Source organism: Heliangelus exortis, chromosome 5 (genome assembly GCF_036169615.1).
Source record: "Heliangelus exortis chromosome 5, bHelExo1.hap1, whole genome shotgun sequence".
Taxonomy (NCBI): Eukaryota; Metazoa; Chordata; class Aves; order Apodiformes; family Trochilidae; genus Heliangelus; species Heliangelus exortis.
In genome coordinates this window covers 34,365,205-34,384,810 of record NC_092426.1, presented here as the reverse complement: position 1 = coordinate 34,384,810, position 19,606 = coordinate 34,365,205, and the positions used below count along the sequence as shown (strand labels likewise).

General features: G+C 45.4%; 1 protein-coding gene across 8 annotated transcripts in view; it reads left to right on the top strand.

Moving 5' to 3' along the window:
• The window catches only part of SLC8A3 (solute carrier family 8 member A3), a 114,181-nt gene that overhangs the window by 18,558 nt on the left and 76,017 nt on the right, over positions 1-19,606 (top strand). For 4 of the 8 annotated variants that reach the window (XM_071744504.1, XM_071744507.1, XM_071744505.1 and 1 more), the window contains exon 2: positions 1,976-3,787. The exons of 2 other annotated variants lie outside the window; for them this stretch is intronic. In XM_071744504.1, the coding sequence (XP_071600605.1) occupies positions 2,022-3,787 (1,766 nt within the window). In that variant the 5' untranslated portion in view covers positions 1,976-2,021. Of the gene's footprint in view, positions 1-1,975; positions 3,788-19,606 lie in introns of those variants that run through there. 2 more of the 8 variants (XM_071744508.1, XM_071744512.1) reach the window with 2 other exon arrangements.

Here is a 19,606-nt window from a genome sequence, read left to right as displayed (position 1 = left end):
CATGAGGGCTGAGGAATACACACAGATAAATAAGCATTGGAGAGAGAAGTCAACTAATGTGGGGGAATCTGTCTCTTCTGAGTTAGTGTGGGTAGCATGAAGAAGTGCATTGGTTTTTCATATCTAGGATGTCAGATACGGGTTTGTGATCCTGATGCTGCATAATCAATTCTCTCCCCTCTGTCATGCTTTGTCAGGAGCAGTTTTGTTCATTTGCAGTCCTTGTTCATGTTTTCTTTCCTGTTTTGCTTGTCTTTACAGATTTTTATCTGAAACTTGAAAACATTTTTGTTGATATAAGGAAGATAGCACCTGCCTTTGGAATGATGCAAGCTACACAGTGCAATGATAAAATAGCCATTTGAGATGTGTTTGTTAATGCTGATAACATTAAAATGTTGCCTGGAATAAATACAGTGCAAGGGAGAGGGGAGGGACCTCCTCAGGTGTTCAGGCCAGTTAATCTCTTCAAACAGCCACCATCTGAAGATTAGGCATCTGCTCTAGATTGGCTGGATGAGCACCCTCTATAGACCATGGAGAGAGATGGGAAGGGACAAAATCCTTTCTGAAAATGTGTGTCTTAAATACATCTTCTGGGTAAGAAAAGGGTGGGAAGCATCCCTTGGAAGCAACTGTCTCTCTCCTCTGATTATGATGGGAGCCCAAGTGACTTCATTTATCTGACTGCCCAAGGTTTGGAGAGTTGCAGTAGGGAGAATGAATCCTAGGCCTACTCATTTGGCCGTACAAACCCCACTAAAAGTTAGTGGGAGTTAAGGCTCTTGAACCTTCCAAATGCTGTAGATAATGCTGCTATTAAGTTTGATGTTTCCTGTGAGATACTTGGCTGTGTCTGGACTCATGAACATGATTTGTCAGCTGAGCCTGAGACCAAATTCTTCCAGAGGCCTGATATAAAGGCAGGAGAATGGTGTGGTCCATGACAATGTGATCAATTCAGATTCCCAATTTAAATGGTGCAAACCCTACAGCAGTGTAAGTCCATAAGTAATAGGAGGCATTACTGGGCAGTGATACACCAAATCGATGTGATACATCAACCAGCTCCTTTTTGTTCTTGCTTTGTATTTTAAGTTACAAATTGCTTTCATTTTTGGGGGTGTTTGAAAATAAATCAGTTTCTTTGGGATGCGGAGGCAATGTTGGTGGGTACATCCATTTTGCTGTATCGTCTGGTTTCATGAGCACAGCTTTTTCTAGCTGTGGTGGTTTTGTAGGTTTCTGTGACCATTTAAGCAGTATCATTGGTTTAAAATGTGATCCTCCAGATCACAGTGGAAGGGCTGGGAAAAAATGGCCTTTGGCATGAGTCTTCTGTTCTGTTTCTGGGCTGACATTGTTACTTCTTAAGTTGGAGGCCCTATGCCTCAGAAGCTTAGAGGAACCCTGGGACCCTTCTGGATAATTTGCAGCCTTAACAGGAGTGTCTGGCTCTGTGGGTGGTTTGGCCACCAAGATACCCCATAATCTGTAACTGAATCACATTAAACAAATGGACTTCAATTGGAAATTGCCTGCTGTTCTTAAGTGGTGCTTCTCATGTTAGTGATTCCTTGACTTATCCGCTGAGTGGTGAGATGAGGGAGCCTTAGGTTCATTTCTGGTGCTGAGTTGAAGTGTTATGTGCTGGTGAACATCATGGTGTCATTAGGTGAATGGTAACTGAGCATCCCACACTCATATTGCACATGTGGTAGGTCAAGAGTAGGCTATTATGTAGAGAGAGCTCTCTGAGTTACTTTTCTAGCAATTGATCTTCATCTGCTAGGCATGTAAATGCCACAGTTTGTTAGACACCCTGGTAAATGCCTTCTTCAAAGTGACAGAGAGACAACTCCTCCATCTCTACCAGTGTTCTTCAGTGGTGAGATACTGAAATGCGTTTGGGTAAATGGTGCTTCTTCCTTTTCTCTCATGCTTCCCTTCCCCCTCTCTGTTTTGTTTGTTTCAGGTTCTCGGCCCTTTTGGATCTACACAGTGGAAGTTGCATCTTGTGTATGGCGTGGTTAAGCTTGCAGCCTGTCATCTCGGCCTTCCTCCATTTTGGGCTGGTTACTTTTGTGCTGTTTTTGCATGGTTTGCAGGTGGATGCTGGCCTGACGGGAGACTCAACCAGTTCAGTACAAAACAACTCGTGTTCAGGATCTTTTGACTGCAAGGAAGGTGTTATCCTGCCAATATGGTACCCAGAAAACCCATCCCTTGGGGACAAAATTGCCCGTGTTATCGTATACTTTGTAGCACTGATCTACATGTTCCTTGGAGTCTCCATCATTGCAGATCGTTTCATGGCATCTATAGAGGTCATTACATCACAAGAGAAAGAAATCACGATTAAGAAACCCAATGGAGAGACCACAACAACCACCATTCGAATATGGAATGAAACTGTTTCCAACTTGACCCTCATGGCTCTGGGTTCTTCTGCTCCTGAGATCCTCCTGTCTCTTATAGAAGTGTGTGGCCATGGATTCATAGCTGGAGACCTGGGGCCATCTACAATTGTTGGCAGTGCTGCTTTCAATATGTTTATCATCATTGCCATCTGTGTCTATGTGATCCCTGACGGGGAAACCAGAAAGATAAAACACCTGAGGGTTTTCTTTGTCACAGCTGCGTGGAGCATCTTTGCTTACATCTGGTTGTACATGATCCTTGCTGTCTTCTCTCCCGGTGTGGTTCAGGTCTGGGAAGGTCTGCTCACACTGTTCTTCTTTCCTCTTTGTGTCCTTCTGGCTTGGATAGCAGATAGACGTCTGCTTTTCTATAAGTATATGCACAAAAAGTACCGTACTGACAAGCACAGGGGCATTATTATAGAATCAGAAGGTGATCACCCTAAAGGAATTGAGATGGATGGCAAGATAATGAACTCCCACTTTCTAGATGGAAACTTAGTGACTATGGAGGGAAAGGAGGTGGATGAATCTCGCAAAGAGATGATCCGGATCCTTAAGGACCTGAAGCAAAAGCACCCAGAAAAGGACTTGGACCAGTTGGTAGAAATGGCTAACTACTACGCCTTGTCCCATCAGCAAAAGAGCAGAGCCTTTTATCGCATTCAGGCTACCAGGATGATGACAGGAGCTGGCAATATTCTGAAGAAGCATGCAGCTGAGCAAGCGAAGAAGAGCACCAGCTTGCATGAGGTGCGGCCAGATGAACCTGAGGAATTCATCTCCAAAATTTATTTTGACCCGTGCTCCTACCAGTGTCTTGAGAACTGTGGTGCCATTCTCCTGACAGTGGTACGAAAAGGAGGGGATGTGTCCAAGACCATCTATGTCGACTATAAGACAGAGGATGGCTCTGCCAATGCTGGTGCTGACTATGAGTTCACAGAGGGGACTGTTGTCTTGAAATCAGGGGAGACCCAGAAGGAGTTCTCAGTGGGAATTATTGATGATGACATCTTTGAGGAAGATGAGCACTTCTTTGTGCGGCTCAGTAATCTCCGTGTAGTGGAGAATGAGGAACCTCCAGAGCTCAGTAATTCCCCATATCCAAAGGCCATATTGGCTTCTCCTTGTGTGGCCACAGTGACTATACTGGATGACGACCATGCTGGCATCTTCACATTTGAATGTGATGTTATACATGTCAGTGAGAGTATTGGTGTGATGGAAGTCAAAGTCCTAAGGACATCAGGTGCTCGGGGTACAGTCATAGTGCCATTTCGGACAGTGGAAGGCACAGCAAAAGGAGGTGGAGAAGACTTTGAAGATACTTACGGGGAGTTGGAGTTCAAGAATGATGAAACTGTGTAAGTACCCCATTTGTTTCTCTTCCTGGGTCTAGTGTTGGTGTTTAACCCCACATTTTGCCTCCATTGCAGGTGAATGCTGACAAGGGGCAGTCTCCTTTCTTCAGCTTTCCTTCAGTTTCCCTACTTCCCTCTTTCAGGCAAGAACCGACAGCAGGATTTAAGAGCTCAAGTCCCTTCCCTCTTGGGAATGACAAAGTGAGGCTCAGAAATACTGTGGGGGGGAGGGAGGTAGGAGGAAAATCTATTGCTCTATAGGTCCTGAACTAAAGCTAAGGGTTAATGGAATATTAAGTTAGAGAGAGAGGAAAAAGGGTGAGCTTTTTCCTGGCTAGGTAAATACGGGAAAGCCTCTTTTTGAACAGCAAACATAGAGGGCACAGGAACTTATAGCTATCTCTAGATGAAAAGTTTGCAACAGTTATTCCCTGGGCAAGCGGGAGCTGCTCAGGGGGCACAGGGCTTTATTTTCACAGGCACAACACATCATACCTGTGTTCCCTAGGCAGCCTGTGCAATTCACAGGTCCGTGTTGCAGGTAATTCACATCATAGGCACAGTTGCAAACTGTTCTGATGGACTTCTGGAATCCTATGTCCCTATGTCTACCCATATTCCCCACATCACGTTCTCTATAATCTCCCTACCTCTATGATATTACTGTGTGTGGTTTTCCTCCTTGTAAAATACCATGGCAATTGGCATTAATGGTCTAAAGCTCTGCAGCTCACAGTCTGTCCAGGTGGCTCCATGACCCAGTGTTTTCATACAGAACAAAGAAGGGAAGCAAAATGGTCTGCACCAGTTCTGTTAATTCAGCTCTTTTACTGCCTACAAAGTAGCTGATACAAAGCTAGGAAGTAATAAAGACCAGATAGCATCTAATTGCTTTAAGTACCTGCTGTTAACTTTAGTGGGGAATGAGAAAAAAATCCCTTACCTCTGTATAGGGGGAGAGAGGGAGGTGTGAACCTGGTGCTAAAACTTCCTGGTGTTAAGGGTCTAGGTTCCCCTTGTTAAAACTTAATCACTTGAGCCATTAGAGGAAGAATTGTGTGGACTTGCAGCTGGCATCAGAGAAAGGGACTCTTTGTACCAAGCCTCCCAATACAGTACCCAAAAGGATGTTATTAGATTAAATGCTATGGAGTAGGGATGCCCTAGTTCAATAACACCTTGTGCCTTAGCCCACTGAACCATTTCATCCAACTAATATCCACAGTCCTGATGCTTCATTATGAATGTGTGTTCTCCTCTCTTAAAAGAAGAGAAGCTCCTGGTTGACTGGTTTTCAGCCATTATCAACGATGGAAAAGGATCAGCTGTCCTCATCTGGCCTTGTCAGGGAGATGGGCCATGCAGATTATTCTCCTTGAGCAGCAAGCTAATTTTTCTAGAGAAAGTAAAGAAGAATGTCAGCTGTGTTGTTACAGTCTCCTGTGGTAGATTACCTAAAATATAATGGGTACTACCTTGCTTTAGCCAAGTCTTGAAGAAAAGACACATTTCTTCCTTGAAAAAGACCTGTCAATAATAGGCAGCAGATTTGGGATACCAGAGACAAAACTTATGAACCATCTTACTCCAAACTGTAGTCCCTTACTTTCATCTTCCAGCCAATGGAAGACTTCTTTTTGTCTTGGAAAAGTGTGAAAAGTGTGACAGAAAGTCAAAGCATGCACACGGATGCTTCATTTGGGTTAAAACAAATCATGGTCAGTGGAACCATGTGCATCCTTGTGGGACAGACTGAAAATCAAGGCAGTCCTAGTATGTGCAGGTTGCTTAGTTCTGTGGTTTGTGACACAGAGAAGATGCCCTAGAGCACAGATGAGACCTTTGTGGTGTGCTTAAAACTGTGCCCATAGCTAATGCATTAATGTTGCTTTCTGTTCTGCATCAGAAGAATACTGGGAACAAAGCTGGCTAGCCACGGTGGCCATGGAGACCATGTGGCTAGCAGAGATGGATTTCTTTTGAAGCTAGAATTAGTATGACTGGCTCAACATAGCACTTAGTCAAATTAATAAGCCTATCTAGAAGGGAGATCATGTCAACCAGCAGGCTGCCTTTATTCAATCCTGGGTTTAGTTTTTAATCTCCAGGTCTCCAGAGAATGAAGTTTTGGGCTGGAAACATTTGAAGATAGTTTCCAGTAGTCAACCCTTGGCCTTTAAATTCAGTAAACACAGGTTAGTTGCTGTACTTTGCCAGCTGAAAACTGGAAGCAGTAATGGAAGGGTTTAATCTCTTCCTCCTTTTTAGCTTTCTAAATCTGAATGCAGAAAAATAATTTTGAGCAAAAAATTCAGGCTGCAAACAAACTTGAGCTAATTCAGGTCTGAATTTGGAGTTCAGACACATAGTATTACTATTCAAACAAGTACTATCTAGTTTTTTTTCAGCCTTCATTTGTGTAGATGAGTGTATAGGGTGCTTGGGACAGTTCAGCTGATCTAGAGAGCAGTGTAGGAGTGCCTGGTCATGTTACTGCTTGGTACAAAGCTGTATGAAGACACTGGATCCCCAAAGAGCCATGGCTGACTATTTCAGGCCCTACCTCTTAAATGCCTTGCCACTGAGGGCAACCCACCATGAGGTACTCATATCCCCCTACACACTTTAGCAGGGACTGAGGGTCCACAAAGCCCAGTGTAGACAGAGAGGAAAGCAAGTTGATGAAGACAGCCAGTAAATAATGCCAAGAACAGAAGGTCAGAAAGCACTGAGAAGTTATGTGCTCCTTGCTTCAGCCTTATCATTAGGAAACCTCACTCCACAAGGAGCTGCTCATGGCTTTACACAAACTAGAGCTGGAGTCCTGCCTTCCTCATTGCTTTAGCCTTGTCATTCTCCTCCTGGAGTCAGAATGGAGAAAGCAAATGGATTGAGAGCATCTTGCAAACACCTAAGAGTGCAGTGCTTTCCTGTGGCTGTGTGTGCATGCTAAGGATCTGCACAACTGCAGCTGCAGGGAAGCACCGATCAGTGTAAACCAGAGGAAAGTAAAAGCTTCAGTTCACATTCTCAGCTCACTCTGACACACAAATTAAAAAAACATTCAGCCTGCATTCTGTAGTCATAGGTGATCTGTTAAATTGCTTGTAGGTCAGCCTCCTTAAGTGTAGCCAGATTAATCTGAGGGGCACTGGATTGCACAGCATCCTTAAGATTAAACTATAGGAGAGCCATTGACATCTGCAAGTCCCTGGGGCCAAGGATAAGCACTTTTCCTGGAAACTAAATGGAGAAGGGGTCTTCACCTAAATATAACAGGATAAAATAAACTATCCCAAGCTTGGTTTTTTAGAGGCTTTCCCTAAAATATGTGGGACTAAAAAAAGTTGAGCTGATGCAAACATTACAGAATGAGAGGGAAATAGATCCTGCCACCGGCTCTTGCTTATTGCCTCTGTGATTCTTTCTAGACTAACATGGTCAAAGTTTCCTTACTCACTGTGGGTGGGAGCACAAGAGAAAGCAGGCTCAGCTTCAGAGGCTTGAAACAATGCCATCATTACTGAAATACAGTCCCATGCAGTGTGTGTGTGTGTGTGTGGATGGAGATGTATGGGTGTTGGATAGCTATAAATCAAACCATGTAGTCTTGAATGCTGTCATTTCTTGAGAAGGGAATTAACCAGGTCTCAAATATTTGATTATGCTGCCTCTTTTTCAGTACATTGTTACTTCCAAACTCATGCTCCAGTGAGGGTCAGAAACTACCTAAGCAGCTGGAGCAGAATCCTGCTTCTCTTTTTCAATAAAAGAAAACTCCCAAGAAATCAAGCCCAAAATGGAGATTTTCTTAAGATGATTGAACACTTTTCTTTTAAATTATTTTTTATGGAAATAAATGTTATATTCTTGGAGGTATGAAAATGTAGAAGAATGTTTGACCCAGCTGCTTTGTCATGTCCAAGCAATAAAAAAATCATTAAGAGCTAGCAGTAAGAAGTAAAATGAGTTTTAAAGGATTTTCTTTTTGCACAATAACGGAAACTCCCTCAGTTTGTATTTTCTCTGTTTAAATTATTCCCTCTGTTGAAGACTGTTTAAGTTTATATGAAAATTTGTCTTGATCTTGCTTTAGAATATTAAGATACACAAGTTGCCAGTAACTAATTGACATGCCAGCCAGAAGATAAAGTGACAAGTTCTGCTGTGGCCATGTCACTTGCAGCAACTATACTGAGTTAAGGTTTAGGCTAAGAGATCTGCTTTGTTGCTTGTTGTTCTTATGGTTGCTCAATTACTTGCAGGACCTGAAGGCTACTAGAAGTATAGCTGTCTGTCCTGAGTCTGTAGTTCAAAGAGTACTGCCTGTGTCTCAAGGAGGACCTGGGCACTGTCATTCTAAATGGTTACTAAGTGGCCTGCAAAACCTCTTTGCAAAGTCAGCATGGCTGAGCTTTGATTATGTGTAGAAACCTACAGCCTTTTAGCTGTGTGTGTTAGGCAGAGCTCTCAGTAACAGAAGGGCCATGTCCTCTGTATAAAGACTGCAGGAGATAAACATATCAAGCCTGCCTCAATAGGCAGTGAGATTTTTTTTTTTTTTTTTTAATGCCTTTAGGGTTTGGGCAGGATGTTGCATGCAGGTTGCATGTTGCCTCTCCTCAAGCTTCTCCCCAGAGAAGTCTACAGGCTGCTGCATCACTGTGAGCCTTGGAATGTCTCTTGAGTGTGTGCATAGTTTGATGGGGCTGGTCCACCAAAGTGCTGCCATGACACTGAGCAGTGGAAAACCACAAGTATTTCTTCCTGGGGGTCTTCAGGCATCTTCTGGCAGCAGGGTTTGTGGGATGAACATGTATGTGCACATGAGCTGTGCCAGATATAGTCCTGTCTGGTTCAGGTTCAGGTTGGTGCTGTGCCCCAAGGCTAGTGATTGAGAACTACCCCATGCAAGCACCACGGGCACTATTCTGCACATTGTGCCATCCTTATTTGGTGGGAAGGTCTGTATCCGTTCTTCATTTTCCTCTCCCATGCTTGGATGCAGAGATACGTGGGCTCTAATCCCTTGCTTGCAGCCCTGCTGAGGTGACTCTTGGCTTCCCTGGCAGATCTCATGAAGGTGATAGTGGAGAAAGGTAAATGGCAGTTGTCTGTTTGAAGGACATCGTTCTGAAGTTTGATACAGTTAATTGTCCTTCCTTTTTGCCATTAAGTGCTTGAGGAAACTGTCCAGTTAATTTTTTAGTTTGATTACCTACACAGTCATGGTTGTGGCATTTTGAGGGGAATGAGATTAATGACAGCATGGTGTTTCGTCAGTACATCTCATAGCACTGCAAAGGAGATGGAGGGGCATTATCCCTATTTTGTAGATGAGAAAAAAATGGATAGAAAGTGCCTTCTCTTCCCTCTGGATTATCCAGCAGATCAGAGGCAAAGACAGAAATAAAACTGATCTCCCTGAGCTGTTGGCCTGTGATCTATCCAGAGGAAGGTCTGGGTACATCGAGCTTGTACTTCCCTGTTACTCTGGGCCACAGTAAATCTATGCAGATTCACAGGCCTCTCCCCAGCCATTGCAAATCAGATTGTTAGAGGTATAGGCAGTAGCTGCAATATCTCGCTATTCCCCCAAGCTGTCAACCAGTAACTGCTGTCATGGGTCCTCATTTTCTTAAATTATATTTTGGTCTTGTGACATGGAGGCATTGCTGTATTTGCAGACCTTGGTTTATCCGTGTCGACTGTGATGACTCCAAGTTATGACTGAGGTCATAACAAAATTATTTTGGTAGTCTAGAATGAACTGTTGTTCAGCACCTCCCCTAGAACATGCACTGATCATGAGGCTCTAGTCTCTTGGTTAGAGCAGTCCTCTAAAAATTAAAACTAGGCAGTTGGGCTCCAGGCAATGAGAATTTGCTGGGTGAGGCTGATGGTTTCCTTCTCTGAGGACACACTGCCTTACTGATACAGCCTTCTTGAGACTGAACTTGAGATTAAATCCTCCAAGCTCTCTTCCAGTTTCTTTCCATCAGAGGGTAATCTGCTTCTGGCTTTCCCTTCCTACACCTTCTCATAAATCATAAATTCTTTGTTCCTCTTTTAAATTGGATTAAGGGAAAACAGTGGCAGATGCCCTCTAGGTAAAAAAACCAAACTTTCCCCCACTTTGTTACCAGTTGTGAAAGGCTGTTGTATTTCCTTCTTGCTGCAAAATTCTCTTGTTCTTAACAGTACAGGTTTCTAATTTAATTGAAGTCTTTTACACATACACATGCACACTCTGGGTTTCTGCTGTAGTTCTGCTGGAGATCTGGGTGGTGTGACCCACAGGGGATTAGTGTAAGGCATCAGGGCACTGTTCCTGGAGCATATGTAAAACCAGCCTGTAGAAATGTGAGACTGTGACACTGTCCTGGGAAGAAGAGAAGCCCTGAGTTGACCTTTACCTTCCCAGATAGTCTTGTTGACAGGTGTCAGGAGGACATACTTCCCACATTTGTCCCCAAGGAAGAACGAAGGACATCCTGTCTCAGAGACTGACTTTTTGCCCATCAAAGGGGGTATTTGTATGAGTTTATGAAACAGCATTAAACAGAAGATGCCTGGGACTCCATCTGAAAAGAGAGGCATGTGGTAGAGAATGACTCCTCAGAGCTGGTGCATGCTCTGGTCTAGCAGAGAAGCCCTGGGAAGCTCATGGGTTCCTAATTTAGGAGGCCCTTGGAAGGGATGCTCTGGGAGGTATTAGAGAGGGCAGCAATGTTCCTAGTTCAGAGCAAACACTGGGAAACTCACATCTCCAAATGGCAGAGCCAAGTTTTGAGTTTAAAAACAAGCAACAGACCAGAACTTATTCAGGATAAAACAAGTCTTGTGGTTTGGGTGAGCTTTGCCTTGTTTATGCATAATGACCCATGCATTACTGTGTGGAGCACCTTTGCAAGTGGCTCAGATGTCATGCCCTCATGCCCTCTGCACAGACAGAGGTGTGCAGAGGCACAGGTCATGTTTGTTTCCCACCTATAAGAAGGTGGAGAATGTACAGTCTGGATGATCCATCTTAAAGGGATAAGAAGAAGAGATGCTGGTGGCAAGACTTGATAGAGCACACATTGCTCCAATTGTGTGCTTGGTTGGTTTTTATCCCAGAGTGGGAACGTTACTTGCAGCATCATTGCAATGTGTATGTGACATTTAACAGATCAGAGTGCCAGCAAAATTTCTGAGTTAAATATGGGCTTATCCTTTTCTAAATGAGAGGAGAACAGCAGAGTCTAAAACCTCCCCAGCCAAAGGTCCTCCAGCATGTTTTTGTTGTGGCTAAATAGAAGCAGCTCATCCTGGTGGAAGGTGGCAGATGTTTCAACAAGGAGATGATTTACCTGTTGCTAACAATATGGCTTGTTTCTTATTTACCTCATGTCAGGATAAAAGGTGATAAGAGGATTTGCTGTGCTGGTGGGTGGAAGCACTGGGGACCAAGTTCATCCTCCATTTAGCTTTGGTGAAAACAGCAGCTTTAAATCTGGGAGTAATGTGGATTGGTACATATTTACTGCTGTCTTAGCAGATGGGCTGTTGACAGACGAAGCTCCTGAAGTCTCTGCCTGGGTGCCAGAAAGCACACACTGCTGTGAGCATTTCAGCTGAAGCCCGGCCTGGTGTTGAGCAGACCTCAGCCACTCAGCATGCTGTGCCCTTTGGGTTTATGCTAGAAGGGTGAGTGTAGTGAAATGAGGCAACCAGGTGGCACTAATTGCCAGGTAGTGGGCATGAGCTTGTTAAGCCCACCTGTGCCTGATTAGGGCGGGGTCCTACTGCGCATGAGCAGGATTAGGGGGCCAATAAAGCTCACACCTGAGGAAGCCAGAGGGAGGTTACCCACTTTTGGAGCAGTAGTACGGATCCAGGCTGGTCAGCCCTGAGAGCATTAGACTTGGAGCACTATTCGTGAGTTTCTCCTGGAACACCTGGCTGGACCTTGGAGCGCCGTGCCCTAAAAGAGGTTCGTCTTGCTACAGGTGAGGAGGTCTAAACATCAGATAGGACCAGTTCTTCCTGCCAAAGTTTGCAGAACCTGTCCTTGGGAGGCTGAGACAAATGTCTGCAGAGCTGCCTCAAATCCTGAGTAACCTCATGTAGTATTGTGCAGGCCCAGGGCTGGATGGCAGCACCTGGCCATCACATCCCTGATGACCTCCTCTGTGTCCTGCTGCTCTCCTTCCAGGTGCTGGCCCAGGGCCTTTCTAGGTATTTAAAAGTGGCCATAACTTGATGCATTACTTCATGTGAGCATTCCCTGGCTGTGATCTCCAGGTCCTTCTGTTAGAGGGTGAAAGATCTCCTTTGGTGTTCCTAGGTACTGGGGAAGAAGGTAGCTTTTTCTGTCTCCCCCCTGTTCACCTTTCCATACTGTTTCTGGGAGTGGGGTTGGTCGTCCCTGTGATGCAGCTGTTGCATTGAGTGTGAAGTAGATGGTTTATCTGCTGCTGTGCCTGTTTGGTGCTCCATGTGAAAATATGTTGTTAAAGTGGAATGGGGTAGGAATTGCCTTTTGTGACTCCAGTTTTCTTCCCATGCAAGCCAAATGGGTCCTGCCCTCATAAAGATCCCCACCTGTACATCATGCTGCTCTGCTTTTCATCTTTTAGAGGAGAGAAAAAAAAATAGAAAAAAGGCATGATAAAGCAACTCATGTAATGTAGAAATCCTGCTCTGTTTATCTCTGCTTTACCTGTCTCCCCTTCTGGGTTGGTCTCTCTTTTGCCTCATCCTCTTGAGAGTTTTGCCTTAATACCACTGTCTTCACCTCCCTTAGTAAAGACAACTGGACCACAATGCTGTTTAAGATGGATGTGCCAGGATCACTGTCTGGACTGTGCACACCTAAGCACAGAGCACTCTCTTTTCTAAGACATCAGAACTGCAGCTTTATTTCGGGCTGGATTGTGGTTAGCTATGATAGCTGCCAATAGTTTTCTTTTCCTGTAGGGAAGTTGGGCAGGGAGAATATGTGACTTGGCAGTTTTCCCCAGATGTGTCCTGTTAGCTGACACTACCGGAGGTGTGCAGAGCTGTGAATAATGCAAAAGCACAGTGAATGGACTGTGTATGAGCAATAACTGCTTGCTTGGCAGCTGGGCTCCCAGGGTTTCATCAGCTGGATTCTGCAGAGCAGTATCTGAAAGCTGCAGCAGGATGAAGCACATCAGGTGCCTGGCTGCTGTTGGCATGCAGGGCTGTAGCACCATGGAAGCCTGAGGAGCTGTGTGTGCTTTATCTGCCTGTCCTACAGAAAGGTCTTAATTCTCTATAATTAGATGGTTCTTGGCTAACTGACTTTCTTGCTCTTTTTCATGGGCTGACAAGTGGAGTGGTGTGAGATGTGGTCTGTGTGAGTCAGCGCTGATGGCAGCTTCAGTAGGTCATTAGATTTTGTGTTAGGCAGCTCGTACTGGTTTTCCCTTGAGATGACTTTAAAAAAAAATATTAGGCTTGGGGGCCTAATTATCCCATTGTTTGTATAGTAAGTCCTAACAGATGTGACATCTCCCCTGTCCTGACAGCAAGTTGTAGTCAGCAGTCAGAGAGAAGTGCAGTGTGGGTTCCTTGGTACACTGCCCCCAGAGGACAGGGTCAAGAACTCCTTTGGTACCGGGAGCATCAATAAATGGACAGGTGGGTTTTATTCTTTTCTGAGCTCTGTGGGGAGCAGTAGGTCCCACCTGTGTCCCTGTGCAGTGTTTCTGACCAGCTGGGGACCCGAGGAAGTGAGGTGCCATGAGGCAGAGCAGTTTAGGAGGACTGGTTCCCAGCATGCTGCTTTTAGGCAGGCAGTGCTGGGACAACCAGCAAGATTTTGAAAACCTGGTGTTGCAGCTCCCCAGGGAAAATCTGCTTCATGAGGAGAAAACTAAATTAATATGGACTAAATTAGAGATCAGAATTCAAGTATAGAAACAGGCCCCTGGGAGCATAGCTTTGGGCACTCAGGTGATGGATGCATGGCCAGCCTTGGGGGACTTAGCTGTCTCTGAGGGATCAGGGTAGCTACTCACAGCTCCAGGGTATTTGAAGGCAGGACAAAGGGATGGGAAGGCCGAGGGAGGAATCTTGCCAGTATGCATTCTAACAACTGGAGCTCTTGTTTGCCCTAGGCTGGGACTGTTTATTTGCCTGCTTTTTGGGAATGGCTTCTCAGGGTCTTTTCTAAGGAGACCAAGACATCCCTCTTGCATCTGGCTTGTGACACCTCATGTGGCACCCTGTCTTCTGACCCTGCTCTGGGAAGGGAGCCCAGCAACCACCCTGGCAGGAGATGATGACTGTTCCTAGCTTTGTCCCTTGCGGTACAGGTCTGTCCTGGGTGGCAGGCAATGGAGTTTCAAGGGGCTGTGAGCTTGTCAGAGAGAGTCCTGAGGAACCAAGTACTCAGCAACAACAGACTTCTACTGAAGATACCTCCCTTCCAATTCGGGGGGGAGATGACTTTTTTAAGTGAATTGCTGTAAGAGCCCACTCCCTGGAGGGTACATCTAATGGAATTAGAGGGTTTCTCCATCTTGTTCTGGGCAGTGAGAGCTTCCTCGAACTGCTGCCCAGAATACTTGTGAGACACCCTATAATTCAATTAGAAGTACCCTCCAGGGAGCATATAATTATATCATATCTATGAAATGTAATGACAGCCCCCTCATATCACATGGTGAGCAACACTCTGCTGCTGCCCAGAACCTTTCACCGGTAAGGAACTAATCTGCTTAGTGCAGATTGAACTTGCCAGTGTACAGCACTTACCCAAATGCTTCTGAAGGGAATCCCTGCCAGTGGAATAAACCTGTTAGCAATACGTGAGTATCAGCACCTCTGCATCACTCTTCCCAGCTCTCAGACCACTCCAACTGAGGCTGCTCAGCTCCTCACCGTCCCCTTTGACCAGTTTGGTCTCTGAAGCTCCCTAGGAGTTCTGAAGGATAGGAAGTTTCCTTTAACTCTTTAAACTTGTCTTTTTGCCTCTTGTTGGGTAGTAACAGCCTCTGATACTGACTGCGCTGAAGGGATTGAGCTCCATAAATAGGTCCTGCCTTCCTGATGATACCCTCTGAAGTTTTCATACAAGTTGGGATGCTCTGGGGAGAAAAATAATTACAGTGCTCCGCCCTGCAGTATGAACCACAGCTTCGCAGCATCTGTGATGATTTAAGGGATAGAAGTGAGGAACACCAAACTTGACTATGTGCAGGACTTCCATGGAATTCTGTAAATCCAATTAACTCTCATCAGAGACATCAGCTTAAATCAGTCTGCAGAAAACCAGAGAGGGAAGGCAGGATGGGGCCTTGGAGTGACTTTGAGCACCTAACAAAATCAGGTGGAGGACTTTCCCTCCCCACAGTAGAAGTCTACTGGGAATGTTGGCTGCCTCCTGATCAAAGCTGGGGCTTGATTTCTCATTGCAAGGCCAGTACTTCAGCCAGGACTTTAGTCAGTGGGGCACGTCTTGAAGGTGGATTAAATTTATCTCCTGGCTCCTCCACCAATAACTGGTAGAAGAAGAAACTTTCATCCTCCCTGAGACAAACCAAACAAAGGAGGAGCCATTTGCTCACTGCTCTTCTTGCTGCTGTCTCTGCTCTGCCCCTGCCTTTTCCCCCTCACACACACATGCAAAAAAAAGGACACATGGCACATTCGAGCCTCCCTCATCCCACTACCTATGACCAGTGAATGCTTCAGATCTTTGTCAGGTAGGCACTGCCTTTAGCTGAGTATAGCTTGGAGCAAAGAGAGAAGAAAGCATTCTTCACTACGTGTATCTTTTGACACCTGGGTATCTGTAATGATGATCCCAACGCCAAACATTGAAGCAAAGCAACAGATTTTACATGAAATAAAATGTTGAGCCATTGCGTAAATCTCGGGGGCTCTTGAGCACCATATCCGTGTCTAGAACAAGAGAGAGGCTTATGCATGTGGTTTTGGCAGGCTCTTCCCTGGCTGCATTAGGGTTGAGTTTTCACCAGAGCTCTGGAGTAACTTTCACTACTCTTCTGCAGTTGTACAAGAAAATCAGTGTGCAACACCTTGATTTTCTGTTCCTAGGGAAACCCCCTTTTAGCAACTGACTTGTGATTCACTTGGTCCTAGCAGTGGTTAACTGATTTTCTTGTAAACAATGTGGTGGGACAGCAGCATGCTCAAGGTTATCTCTTATAGACAGAGCATAGAGAATGCTTGAAGAATATTGAGGTGATATTATTTGCTTACCTCAGGCAGTTTCTTGTATCAGATAAAGGTATCTTCCATTTATGTTTCTTGTTTCATATAGAGAGATCCCACACAGCTCAACAAACTGGGCAGGAGGATCATTTTACCTACCAAGCATAAGTCAGTGCCTGTAGGCACACTATGGCAGCCTGCAGCAGTGATACCACTGGGCAGGGGGTGATTGGGATGAGGAGGTGCCCAGGCCAGGAATATTTGGGGCTGGCACAGTCACCAGCAGTGTGCCCATCCCATAAGGAGGAGTGTGCTGCTTCTGGGGAGTGCTCAGGCACTGAGGTGTGAGTGCCTGGGCACTGAGCATGCTTCAGTGCTGATGGGTGATGAGAGAGTGCTGGTGTGATGCTTGGTTGAAAAGATGGGTTCTGGAGAGCAGGGCAGTTGGCATGACTGGGATGTGGGAATTTACAGTGCTGCTGCAGAAATCTCAGCCTGCCTTCCTGCATGGCTGCAGAGTAACAGCAGGTGCTGTGGATAAAGCTTCCCTGGGGCATGCTGTCCAGCATCACTTCTGAGATGCATCAGTTGCTGTGGCCAGACTGGACATGTCAGTTCTCTTTGGGAGCAAGGTGGGCTTCATGTCATGCTGTGACACTCTTAGCCCCACCACCCCTGGCTCCCGCAGCCCTTTCTGAGGAGCCTGCTTGGATCTGAGTGTCAGCTATTGCTGTGAGGCTCCTGCAGGGATGTGGTGCCTCACCTGCCATTTAAAGCATCAACCTCTTGCTAACTCTTTAGCAGCTGTGAAAATACGCATCTGTTTTTACCTGTTTCAATAACTGGACACACTGTCCCCTCTCTCTGTCACAAGCATTCGGTGGATGTTGTGGGCATGTTGTGGGCAGGAGGTGCTTCCACTGTCTCTTCCACTCATGTTGCCTGTAGTGTCCCCAGTAATTACCTCCTTCCGAACTCTGGTGAGTAGCTCTGTGAATTGTGGAGACTGCAGTCCCATCAGTAAAGGGGTCTTGCTAGCAGCAGGGCTTGTGACATGGGTATGTGCCCATCTCGACTTGTGCAACAAGCCCTTACTCACTCAAACCTCTCTCCAGAGACCATTAGTGTCTCTTAGCAACTTGAAATTGCTTTTAGCCGTGACCAGCCTGAGAACCTACAAAGAAAAGCTTTTCTGACAGCCAACTTGCAGTGAATAGATGTTAGATTGTGCTATTTCTAGGTGCAGGAAGGTGACTGGGGGCAGTCAGCATGAGTTTAGCATAGCAGATTGTGCCTGACCAACCTGATTGCTTTATGTGATGAGATGCCTCAGTTGCTGGCCATGGAGAGAGCAGTGCGTGTCATTTGCCTTGGCTTTTGGGTTTTGACGTGTTCTTCCATAGCATCCTTATAGCCAGACTGTGGAGATACAGCCTTGATAGGTGACTACAAGGTGTATTAAGAAACTGTTTGGTCTACGAGGCTGAAAAAGTCAGTGATTTGAGGTTTCACAGGCAGCCACATCCTAGACACAACCCTGAAGAGCCAAAAAAAGGTCTGAACAGTTTAGCATCTTCATGCCAGTGATGATGGAATAAAATGAAGGCCTGCTGCAGAGAGCCCATGGGGACAGTTTCAAGGGAAGGTTGCTACGCTGGAGAGTGGGTTGCCAACTAGAGGGGCATTGGCAAGCAGCAGAAATGGGCTCACAGAAGCCTTGGGAAGCTGGGCAAAAATAATGCAGGTTTGGTGCCTGGGATGGGGTCAGCTGCTGCCCTAGTACAGGCTGGGGGCCAGCTTGTTGGACCTTGCTCTGCAGGGAAGGAGCTGTGCTGCAGGGAAAAGCTGTTCTGCTTGTGCAGTTTAAACCATGATTGAAGCAGTGCATTGATTTATCAGGAACACAGAGGGGGAACCACTGTGTTGTACACCTACATGATGCTGATGTTCAACTACAACATTCAAAGTGCCCCTCTGGAAATGATCCCCAGAAGTTACATTCACGCACCCTGTTGTATGCCCCCCAAAGTGTTCCTGCCTATGTATGGGCCCACCAAGACCTCACAGATCTGACTGTTCCCATGGACATGAATCAGGAGTGTATATTAGCCTCAGATTTTACAGGCAGTGGCAGGACTTTATTCCTTGTAAAGATGGAAGCAGCTTCAGCTTCACTGGGATGTCAAGGGAAGGTCTGCCTGGGCTGCCACCCACCCAAGGGATGTCCAGGCAAAGGTAGTGAGATATAATACCTCAACTAGTGTTCATTTTATGCTTTTTTCCCATTTGGAACAGGTGAGTGCCCTTAGATGTTAACTACCTGAGGTGTAATCTTCTGGGAAGATTACAGTCCTGGAGTAGTCCTTTATATACCAGTCCCACAGGCATCCACCAGGGCAGCATTAGAGCCTCTCCCTTTGCATGATGGCTCTGTGTGATACCTACTCACCACAAGTTGTTGAGTCTCCCTCTGCTCAGCTGTAGGTGCAGAAGGTGTTAGCTGCTGGAAATGGCTGAGGACACGCAGCAACAAGCTCTAGTGGTATTCTGTTGCTTTGACCTGTGGGTATTTCTAAATTTTGGGAGTCTGGCACACACTGAGGCTGTGGTGGCAGAAAAAAGTGTCCCTGGGCTATACTGTTGTGTGAAACTGGCTGGGGTCCAGCAGGGGTGACCCCAGAGCAGGTTTCTGTTCTGGACAGGAGTGTTAGAGCACACAGGTGATTTAGCAGAAAGGGAGAAAAAGCAGGAAAAACATTCTAGAAACAATAGTCCAAAAAGTGCTAATGATAAAGAAGGGAGAAGCACTATCTTCTGGAGTTCTCAGATGTTTTGTATTTCATGCAGAGTAACACAACTGCCAGCCTGGCTGTCTTTCAACACTGATGGCTGGTTAAATTTCTTCTCCTTTTTTTTTTTTTTTTTCCCCTGTTAACATTCATTTTAAAATAAAGTAGTCTTTTAAGGGCCCAAACTGAAGGCTCTTACATGTGATAGAACACTCCAACAGCCACAGTTGGAGTGGCTGGAGGGACCTGTTTTAGCCATCTCTTTGTTGGTATCTGTTGGTTGGTTCACAAAATATTTTGATGTCATTTTGACTGGATCAGTTAGAAGAACAGAAGCCACACAGTCATGGCAGATTATTTAAAGCTTCTCTTCTCAGGCAGTCCAGGTGTCACTAGGTGGTTGTGTGCCATGGAGGATGTATCAGTAAATAGCCATGAAATTGGGCTATTTACATAAGAAAAATCTCACATAGAGATCTCTTAGTTAAAAAACTAAGGTCTGCCTGGACTGGAGTGCAAATAAACACTGTATTATTTAAGTCTCCCATGGAGTGGAAGTAGTTTATTTTCCTAGGTGATAGAGTGTGGGGATTTCTGGAAAAGGAGTTCTAAAACATTCTTTGAGAACTTAATTTTTTTGTAGTGTTTCTTTGTGAAAAATGTTATTCCATTTTTTTTTTTTTTTTTTAAAGGGCAGTTCATACCTATTGTTTGCATGGCATTTTTATTTCTTGCAGTGACTTGGAAGTACTATATGAAGCAATGAGAAAATGCAGGAAACAGTAATCCCTACCAGCAGGGGCCCTTCCTGCAAGTGTGCCTGCTCTCCCTGGGTTTCAGTGGG